This window comes from Pempheris klunzingeri, chromosome 15, assembly GCF_042242105.1.
Source record: "Pempheris klunzingeri isolate RE-2024b chromosome 15, fPemKlu1.hap1, whole genome shotgun sequence".
In the NCBI taxonomy this organism is placed as follows: Eukaryota; Metazoa; Chordata; class Actinopteri; order Acropomatiformes; family Pempheridae; genus Pempheris; species Pempheris klunzingeri.
The window spans coordinates 12,548,489-12,559,741 of NC_092026.1; the positions used below are offsets into that span (position 1 = coordinate 12,548,489).

The 11,253-nt window shown below is 39.4% G+C and overlaps 1 protein-coding gene across 1 annotated transcript; it reads right to left on the reverse strand.

Annotated features, from left to right (window-relative positions):
* Positions 1 to 4,007: 4,007 nt before the first annotated feature.
* On the reverse strand, positions 4,008 to 6,789 carry LOC139214789 (von Willebrand factor C domain-containing protein 2-like). Its single transcript, XM_070845712.1, has 3 exons — positions 6,439 to 6,789; positions 5,274 to 5,403; positions 4,008 to 5,051 (listed from the first exon to the last, which is right to left on the reverse strand). Exons 1-3 carry the CDS (start codon positions 6,787 to 6,789, stop codon positions 4,861 to 4,863), a joined length of 672 nt encoding a protein of 223 aa, XP_070701813.1. The 3' UTR covers positions 4,008 to 4,860.
* Between the last annotated feature and the right edge of the window lie 4,464 nt (positions 6,790 to 11,253).

Sequence of the window (11,253 nt, forward strand, 5' to 3'; positions counted from 1 at the left end):
GCACTCTGTTGTGCTTTGTGGTGGGCCCACTTCAGGCACAGCTGTGTCTCACAAGAGTGCTTCTTCTTTCAATAGATATCGACAGGGCCTTTCTTTGTGTCTATGAGTCTGTGCCACTTACTGTATCTTTATTTTTGTATCTATTTACTCAGCACATATCGCCATATCTGAATCCCCGTGTCTCCTCCCTTTTGTCATTCTCTCCCCCACTTCATCTCCCCTTTTCCCTTTCACCATCCTTGTCTTCTCTGTTTTGATTTTTCAGAGTGCAGAATTTTCCTTGTGAGTTTCAGTGGCCTCAGTCTGGAGACTACATGTGGGGAGGTCAATACAATCCCTTCTCTATACCGTTTACAGCTCTTCCTGTGCAATATTGCAGATTTGTTCACATCTACCCTATATCCTGCTTTATAGCTATTGTTTTCAAGTGGGATATGAGGTGCTAACATTTTTTTAAGGGTTGATTGCAGTTCAGTTAGTAATGCAGTTGTGCTTTCTATCCATATATATTTTTCTTCATCTTTTCCTCTAACTCAGTTGTTGATTTGAAATCCTTATAACCAGCACACAACAGCTAAAACAACAACAGAGATTTTTCCCATTCTTACAGTATTAAAGGGGCACTCTAGTGCTTTAGTGTTTTACTTCCATAAAGTTGGGTTAATGTAGAGAGACAGATTTAAAATAATAATAATAATGTTCAAATTTGAAGCAACAGAGGCCAAGATATCCTGGTTTTTAGTCAAGTGTGGTTCAAGATCTAAAAACACTGGATTCTACATTTCCCATAATCCACCTGCATAGTATTTTTCATAGAGTTGTGAAGTGGGAGGCGCTATTTTGTAAGCCCCTGGTTGCAGAGGTAAAAACTTCAGTATTGTTTCCCATAAACAATGTCTATGACCCACATTTGGAGTATTTTTACTGTTTGGATTGGCACAAAATGCCTATGATTAAATAGTCAGTACAAAAGATTAACAACTGGATTAGAAAATAACGAATTATTTGATAAAAAGTGACAAGTAAAAGTTTCTGTTCATAAAACTGCTAGTGGAGACATTAACTACAACTCCCAAGGTGCATTTCAGCATGAAACATCCAATCACAGAGTTTAGGACTACTAATAGCTACAGTTTAAATAAATTCACTTTGAATTTCTGTGTCAAATTTAATGGTTCTGATTGGCCATAGCAACAGCACATGAGGCTCATGGGTATTGTTGTGTTTAGAGTTGTCCGCCAAACTCACAAACAGAGCATGGTTTTTCAGAAACGACATTCAAATAATGAAAATTGCTAGTTACTGTATAACAAACCTGTAGGATTGTTATATCAGCCATGTTTCTATGTTCAGTAACTTTAAGGATATTGTTTAAAGAAAAGGTTTAAATACAGAATGGGGAAAATACCTCTGAAATCAGCGGCTGCTCCTCTGTTACACCCCTTCCTCCTAAATGAGTCGGTTTAATCCCTACACACCTCCTATTTTGTTAACATTTAAAGGCTCTCTCATGACCAGGGAATTGAACACATAAAATTGGCAGTGCCCCTTAAGTTCACTTTGCAAATTACAGGCAAACCTTTCAGAGGTCAGTTATGTGATGAAGGAAAGTACAGTTAATTACTGGAAAAAATGAAGGATCTAGCAAGAGATGCACGGCCCCAGTGTGTATAAACGGTAACACTGGATAAAGATGTAAAGATCAGCTACAGAAACTTAAGTAAAAAGAGTCTGTGAAACGTTTCCCTTACTTGAGAATATGAATAACCGTGAGGAGTGCTTGATGTTTCTTATTGGACGTTTGACTTGAAATTGTTCCAGCTGTCAAGCACACCTCAGGTGGTTTAAGTATTTGAAACGTTTTTTGCTTGTGTGCTGCAGAGAGCAGACAGGACTTTCAGGCCTGTGGGCATTTTTAAACATTTACTGTATCTCTAGTTATGGTTTTTTGTACATTGAATGTTGAAAATGTTATATCTTATATAGAATGCATTATGTCATATCAAACCTACTTTTTCTATACAATCAATAAATCTGATGGTTAAAGATTATATGATGGTGTTGTCAGTTGCTTACTTGCTTGCCAAGTTACTGAAGATGTAAAACTCTGGTGGATGATCCCAGACCTTTTAATCTAATATCAGCAGTTTTTTGTCAACATAAACCTCTTACTGTTGTTTCTGTGTTTTGTCCCAGAGGGACGTGGTGGGCTAAAACTCTTGGCCACTTTGTGGATTACATCTGACTTGAATTCTGCAAGTCTTTAATTTTCTCTTTTCTCCTCTGTCCTTCCTGCCTCTGTCCCAATGGTATAACCATATATTTAATACTGCAAAGTAAAGCTACTTTTACTTTCTACTTATTTTCTTATTCTTTCATTGTTTTGCGGCAAACCCTGGTCCCTAACTGTCAGCAAAAAAGCTCCACGGGGAAATTACGATGGCATCCTCTCAGAGAGAGACCAAACTGTACACAAAACAGCAAACTGTTCAAACAAAGTAAAAAGGACTCCAGGGGAAGCACAGAGTGAGAGATTTTTTAACAGACATGAAATGTTGTTTTAATGTGGAATGCTTTACATGTTTTCGTAGAGCCAGTGTATATAACCAGCATGACATACTACATGATTTGTGGGTGTGAGTTGAATCAGTTCCCTTTTAGGCAGTAAATTTAAGATCGGCTTAAATGCATAGTTTGACATTTATGGCTTTTATGCCAAGAGTTAGACGGGAAGATTAACACCACTCTGTCTGTACATTAAATATTAGGCTACAGCCAGCAGTCAGCTAACTTAGCTTAGCATAAAGACTGGCAATGGGGAAACAGTCTGGTTCCGTTCAAGGGACACAAAACTATTCCTTTAACCTTGTTTCTGTTATATTATTCAGGAATTAAGATTTTTTTAGTCTCATTCATACACTGTTTGATTTGAAACTGCCTCTCCTGATAAAACAAGATGTAAAAGGTGTTCATAACTTTCAAAGTTTAAACTTAATCCAAAACCTTGCATAAAGGAGCTTTTCAGGGAGAATTAAAGCAGTGAAAAGTGATATACCTTTAGTCTTTTATATATACAGCAAAGTAACGGCCTTTATAGGCCCCAAAACTGCATGTAAACATAAAACAAGACAAAATTATTTTTGGTATTCATTCAAAGGTCCCTCATGATTAAAGTGGTAGATAATGACAAATAACAGTCAGGAGATCTGCTGCATATAAATCTATATAAAATGACACTTCATCATACACTGAAGATCACTCTGAAGAAAGTAAATGACAACTGAGCACTTTGATAACAGTAAAAATAACAAAGAAGACTGTCTCTATAAATGGGTGCACATTCCTTCTTGTGAAAAATCAACAAAGCAGTAAATTACAGATTGTTTTTCCTGCTCTACAGTGTACAAATAATGTTCCATTAAATGAAACCCTGTTTTCAAATATCACCCGTGTCTACAACTACTGCACAGTCATACATTAGGCCATGGTCTCATACATTACGTTTCAATTACCATCGAAATTGAACTGCAGAATTTATAGAACAGTTATAAATTGTCAACTGCTTTGCTAAGCTATTTCCTAGTCTAAATTGCATCACAGCTATGCATACATTTTGGTACTGCATCATTCTATGACAGGTCAGTTACATTTTTAAATCATCCAATAGTTGTTTCCCATTGTCAGTGTCTATAAAAGCTAGTCATTCTCTCTTAATATATAATGGTAGTCAAACTTTTTGAAGAAACTGTGGACAAGCAGATGAACTATAAAAGGTTTAATATCTGTCATGTGTTGACCTTTCAAATGTCACGTTTTTTTTTTTTCCTAGATCCTGTTGGATTTGTTTGATTATGGATTTTTTTTTGTAGAGGTACAGATGTTCAGCACAAAGGACTGAGGGTGTCTGAGGCCCTCTAAATCACGCAACTTATTTTTACATCACTTCCATCACCATTTTTAAATAGAGTTTTTGAAATCCTGCTTTCCTTTATAAAATCCCTGTTTTCATAGACTACAATTCATCTTATCTTTTCAAATAATTCAAATTCTTATCTGGTCAAGTGCACATATGGCCAGATTGAGCTTTTAGAGGGCCACAAGCTTAAAAATTTGGTGTATGGCCCCTATTGATCCTCAACCAACCACCCTCTCTCTATGCATTATGTATGTACCAACCAGTACTTCTATACTGTACAGTAACACTACCTGCCCACAAGGTTTCTGTGTCTCAGTTATTTTGTGCCAATTAGATTAAACTCAACTTTATTTGGGAACATTCACCATGGAAGCACAACATTAACTAAAATAATAAATCTTACATCTAGATAATGACTCGGAGCTCGTCTACGTGACAGGAACACAAAGTTGGATAATAATGCAGGGCCTGCCTTTATTGATATTGTACTTTAGTTATGTACATTTCTGAACAAATTTGGCAGTTTGCCAAAGCCCTCTGATATACAGTGAGCTTTGTCAGTAAATCAGCCTTAAATTTTAACCTTGTTTGTGACATGCAGCTACAGTGTGGCCTGACAGTGGACCAACCACCAAAGTGGTACATTCGGTGAGTCTCATCACTATTGCAGAAATCTTGGATGAAAAGTCCTTGTTGAATGGCAGCTGATCTTTTCTGATTGCTTCTGGTGTTTTTAAAATTATTTCTTTGGCTCTTCAGTTCTGTTCCCGAAAATGTGAATTTTTGAAGTTGCAGAGTACCCTTTATGTGATAAAGGCCTAGACGTCTGACATTTTCAGCTACATAGGAGGACACAGCGTTTTCTCAGAGATGAGATGTAGGTGTTTGGTCATCCAAGATTGTACATTTTTGAGCAACAGCTGGTTCTCTGCTGATAGAGAGAGTCAGTTTTTCGGGGTGGACAGTTGTTCAGGCGTACAGTTTTTGAGGCGGGAACAGGTGGCAAGACGGTTCCCCTCCCAGTAACCGGCATCCTGGCCATCATGACAACGACACTTGGTGCAGGAGTCGACCCAGACAGGCTCTCCTGCAGGAATCACCTGGCTGCGCGTCACATCAACGTAGCAGTTAGGACCTGTAAGGAGATGAGAAACAGAGAAAAATGTATCTGCAGCTGAACAGACACTACAAACAGGGAAGCACATCACCCCTGTGATGATGATCTGATGCATTATAACTACGTTTGACAGAAAAGAAGAAAAACCCTGTGATGCATCTGTAAGAGGACCTCTATATTCTTTTGTTGTAAACTTTCATTTATTTATTTATCCATTTATCTTGCTATTTTTTGACATACCGTCCTTGCATTCAGGGCAGCATTTTCCGGGCTGGTAGACGGGGTTGACACATGGTGGGGGGGCACAATCTGCAACAAGGCAGCGGGCGATGCCATCTGTGTCACAAGTGCACTGCTCACATTCGGACGGCTGGGAAAACGCGCACACACACACACACACACACACACACATACACACAAACAACATGAGACTCAACATGGATCATTTTTCTAACCAGCACCTATCATCACGCCCTCCTCATGCCATCTCAAAAGGGGGCGCCATATACCTCCAATTCCCTGCTGTATACTCAAGTTACATACCAACATACCTTACTGTGATTCATTGGTTCAGAGTCCTGGAAGGAAATACACCGAAAAAGACGTTATATAAGCTTATTGCTGTACGACTGTAACACATGCGCTTCAGGAAAATGTGTTATGGTTGTAAGCTTAATTTTAAAAATACAGCTGTGTATAGTTATATTATTTCAATAACAAGGAATAATAGGTGCTCAAAAAGGGTGAAACCTGCAGGAAACAGATCAAGAGTCAACAGATCAAGAGTCCCAACGAGTGCTGAGCTGCTGCTCTCCTTTGTTTTTCCGATACTTGTGTGATGGACACTTTCAACCTGGGTCTAGTACACTTTATCTAAAGCTCACCCTTCTGCAAAATACCCTGATATTAAGTGCTATATTTGTGGTTATAGTGTCCATGTCTGCTGGACATTGCACTGCACATACAGTCTGTGCAAATATACTGAAGTTTGTAGCTTTTGCAGTGATGGTTAAATTGTTGCTAAAGCATTATGATTACATTTGACATTACTCATAACCTTTTTGACCCCTTAAAATGGAACAGTGTTTACTTAGCGTTTACCTCATTGCAGATTAAAGCCTTAGTTGGGACATGAGTTGTGAGCTGTTCAAGAGATGAGAGATTTGAGCTTATTGGGTTGTTTCCAGCATTTAGATACCCAAGGCGGTAAAACAATCAGAAATTTAAAAGGTAAATAGCAACAATATAAAAAAAAAAATAAGACTGAAAGAAAGATTTTTCTGACCAACAAGATGGCAACCACTGCCTACAAACATTTCAGGCTCTATAATAACAGGAGTTGCACATCTATAGGGTCATGCATTACATTTCCGTACTGAACCACAGTCATCGCTCTCAGGCTTACCTGGAAGTTCTGCCCCAGTTCGTACACCACCCCTCGGTACTCACAGCCGATCTTCTCGCACCTGGGGCAGCAGTCAGTGGGGTAGTGGCTGACATGGATGCATGCAGCCGGGAGAGTGGTGCACTCAGTATGGGAGCATGCAGAGCCCTCGGTGGTGCATTCACACTGGGTGCAATGATCAGAGTCCAGAAAATACCATTCCCCCACGAAGTAAATGCTGCCGTTGGCCTCGCAGTGGGTTTCATGCTGTCCAGCGACTGAGAAGCCAAACCCGGCCTGTGCGCAAACCAATAGTGCCAAAACAGCTGTGCGTATTCTGCGCTCCAAGGGAAGGCGCCCACTGAAAACCATGATGATTTACTTGATTCAGCTTGTCCAAAACAAAAAGTTAACACTCACTTCAGTGGACTGAAACATCCACTGTTGTCCAGCCAGGATTTGATTGACAGGTTGCCAAAGTGTTTAGTTTCTTACATTGTTCCTGAACGCAGAAATCCTTGGTGTTACCTCGGTCCTGCTTCCACAGCGGTCTACTGGGGCTGCGCACACTCCTGCACAGAGCCCGGAAGGGGGTGGAGGTTAAGGGGCATAGAGAGGGAAAGCTATACTCACAATCAGCTGAAGTCTGTCTTTCTCCCAATTCAACATCTTGGAGTATATTAGTCCAGACTTTTACAAGACTATAGGTGGTCTCTTGTGGTAATTACTTAAGTATACAAAGCATGAAAGGGCATTTAGCAAAATTACGTAATTTTGCATTGTACTTTTGCGGATTTATTTTGATAAAACACAAACTTGAACAGCGTGTCAATCCGATTAAAGGTCTACATTTTGATATCTGTAAAAACCTATTGCTGATCAATCTCGCGAGATCTCCCCTTAGCAACAGGAATGTTTTCCCCGGATACCACAGCCTTGCCTCAAACAAGAAGCTAACAAGGTGAGCATTTGTTTCTCTGTAGCAGCTCAAAAAAACAGATTTGATCAACTTTGCCGTGTTTTACACAAGCAGGTTTACAGTTCTACCACCAGTGTTTGAAACTCGCTCTGTGAACGCTTTTGTGAAATGTTTGATTCACAGGTGGGCAATTAGCGAGCTAATAGTTAGCCACCATTATCCACAGCTGTGTCTCAGTTTGGTCAGCAGTGGATGGACAAGAACTAGTCAGATTCTTTGCTTAAGTATATGTAGCCAATATAGTATTTTTACATATCGTGTAAGTAAAAGTACTCATAATGCAGGAGAGGTCCCTGTAACTTTACATGCAGCATATTATATAATTCCATGCTTTGTTCATATAAGAGTAAACTGAGTATGTATTGGGTTTTGACTGTTAATTGAATAAAAGGCATCATCTCAATACATCACCCAGCACTTTGGGAAAGGATTTGACTTATGGGCACTTTTCACAATTTTTCTGACATTTTATAGACAAACTGATTACAATTCAGATAATAAACATAATTATTATTTGCAGCCTTGGTTTTCAATGACTTTATATACTGTTGTAGGCTATAGATTGATAATGTAATATATTTTTTGTGTAAGATTGTAATCAGCAAAGTAACTCCAGGGTAACTCCAGGGGCTGTCATATAGAAGAAGTGGAGTAAAAGGTACAGTGCCTCCCTCTGAAATGTCGCGGAGTGCCAGTATGAAGTAATATAACATGAATATACTCAAATGAACACTCCAGTTCCTTAAAAATGTGCTTCACTAAAGAACTTGAGTAAATGCACTTATTTAATTCCACTACTGGAGGACTGTCATACCGGTCAGCCTCTCTGAGTTATGGTGTATACTGTAATGTTTCACGAGGTTGTTTCCATTCCTTCACCCCCAGATTGCCATTCGTATGCAGTCTGCCGATGAAAACCAGCTCTGGTGGCCTGGCCAGTCTCTGTGGAGCCTGATCGTTGAACATGTTCTTGGGTCAGAGCTGCCAAGGATCCGTACGGCACTGGGCTGCTCACTGGTAGACATGTATACAGAGCGGCACTCTGAGGTAAGAGTGCTTTCATGACTCTTATATTTCTGATTCCTTCTGTCAAAATATTTCATACATATCCATGCTTGGATTTTAGTTGAAATATATCTCTTTGTGTTCTGCCTTTGAAACTTGTTTTGCCATTCATGTTTTGTTTTCTTTCTTTTTGCATTTGCTGTTTTTATTCATTGAAAGAATTCAGACAGTGGGTTTGTTATTGATGGGATCCCACAAGAATACCACCACAACATCTGCAAGAATTTCCTTTTGAGCTTGGTTTCAGGGTGAATAAAAAAAATGCCCAGCGAAGCATTTCTGACCAAACAATTTATGAACTGTGGTGTTAAGTTGTGTAACTTGTTTATTTTAGCAGCATATACTCATTAATTACAATTCTCACACTCCCTAATAAAAGTGAAATGAGGGTTAACTGGCACTGTGCTGTAGTGAAATGCAAATGTGAGCCAGACAGACATCAATATTTACTTAAGGCCAGCTAAACTCTCGGCCCCAAAGCCCCTTGCATGGAAAGCAGTCAGCTCTTTCAAAATGATCTCACCCAAGAAAGACTTGCAGGGTGGATGAGAGAAATCCACAACTAAAACGGAGTGTTAATGTGCTAACCTTAATTTGACCAGACAAGCATTTTGAGAAAAGTCTTAAGTGAAATAGAAACAAATTCCAAATTAAAACAGGACTTCAGTAACTGATGTAGCTTGCATAGTTTGGTATGATACTGACATGGAGCCTATCGTACCGTTCACTTTTGATAAACTTCAGCATTGTTCTCAATTATTCAATTAATCTTCTCAAATAAAAATTGTAAAAAAAAAAAAGTACATAAAAATGGCTTTCCCAAATTCCAAAAGACCAAAGTCACCTCATTGAATGTCCAGCCAACAACCCCAAACCTAAATATATTCATTTCATAGTAACATGAAACAGAGAAAAGCAAAATAATGTCAGGGGAATGGTTTGTCGATTGAATGATTAAGCAGTTAATCATTTCAGCTGTGAAACTCAAACATTTCAGCACATTGAAAATGGCTCTGTGGTTGACCATAAAGACATGTGTGAAGAATAGTGGCCCAGTCTACTGAGGGAACATTCCTATCAAGCTGAATTACATAAGAGAGGTCATGCCATGTGCACTTAAGACCAAGTCTCTTGCTCCAGATTTCACACAGACACAAATAATTCCTCTCAACAGTACTTTCTTTAGGATATAAACATCTCTGTATTGGTCATATTAGTAGTAGTGTCATATTCTTTACTTTTCTACTCTGCTACCCTCTGACATCTACTCTTTTGTGAGTCCATCTGTGTTTGCTCAGTATTGAAATCTCCATCTGTGGATGTTATCAGCCTGTAGAAAAACACATGGGCATAGTCTATCTCAGCTCTCAAGCCATGCCCTGTAAACACACATATTATTTTCATTTTCTAAAAAATCACACAGAGCAACTACAAAACACTTTTTGCATGGAAGCATACAAGACTCTCCCTCTGTCACACACACAGGCATGCACACACTCTGGTGCATTAAGATGTATTCAGTTCTCAATTATATAGTCAAATTAAATGTCCTTATACTTTACATAAACTGGATTTAAAGCACTATTCAAAGGAGCTTTAAACCTTAACTCAAACCAGAATGATGCAGAGTAATTCAGCTCATATATGGACACACTCCCATCTACACGCACACACACACATATACACAAAAAGAGGCCCAGTAAGCTTTGTGAGTCAGGGGCTCGGTATAACAGGGTTAAAGAGGCTAATCCTCAACTGTTGATAAGACCGTTAGCAACACATTCTGTGAATCGATTGTGTGTGTGTGTGCAGTGAAAATATGTGTGTGTGTGTGTGTGTGTGTGTATGTGTACCGTGAGTGTAACTTCCAGTATTGCTCTGATGTTTTTTCACCTTCATTTCAGCGTATGCAGCGGCTGGGTGTAAAGCCCTCAGACGGAAAGAAAGACTTAGGCTGAAGCTTTAAGAAATTTCCAAGGAAAAAAAAAACAAAGCACAGCCTTATTCAACTCTCAGACTGGTGCATGCACGTTTCCCTCAGTTATTACTTTTACTGCAGGGTGGATCACTTCTTTTTCCCTTTTTTTTCTCTCTGTGTCTGCCTATCTCCTCGTCTTTCTGTTTTTTCTCTCCCATGTCCCTGTCTTTTTCTCTTGCAGTCATGTAATGAATTCCATCCCTCAGTGAGCCACTGTGAAAAGTAATAGTTGATCTGCTGGCGACTCCTTCATTCCTCAATACTACCATTCCTCCCTCCATCAAGGTGTCCATTGTCTCAGGCGGTTAGATCAGAGGGAACATTAGCCTCTAGTTTCAAGTCTCTCTACGTTGCCAGTCTCTCTCTGTACCTCCCTCTACACCCTCACTCTTTCTCTTTACTCTGAATGAAAATGAGACATTCAAGTTAAATGTAGTCTGAAACCCAATTTAAATAATTCAACATAATGGCTCCTAGTAGGTCTTTAAACTGACAGGTTTCAGCAGCGCTCCCTTAAAATAGCTCCTGGATGAGATCAGTCTCACAGCAGAGGGAGGGGAAAGAAAAGATCCAGGAACAACTTGTTAGCCAGCGAGCCATGAATCCTGTAACATAAACACCTCAACACCCAAAGACAGACATAGGAAGCCAGTTTGAGTGAAAAGGCCTGTGTGCGCATGAGTGTGTGGACAACATGCTGCGTGAATGCTGGTATGTGAGTGGACGTGCATGCGCTTCGACATACATGCAAAGATCAGAAGTGGTATGTTTAGTATCCTCTAGTGTGTTCGTTTGAAGTGAAGTCTTTGACTGC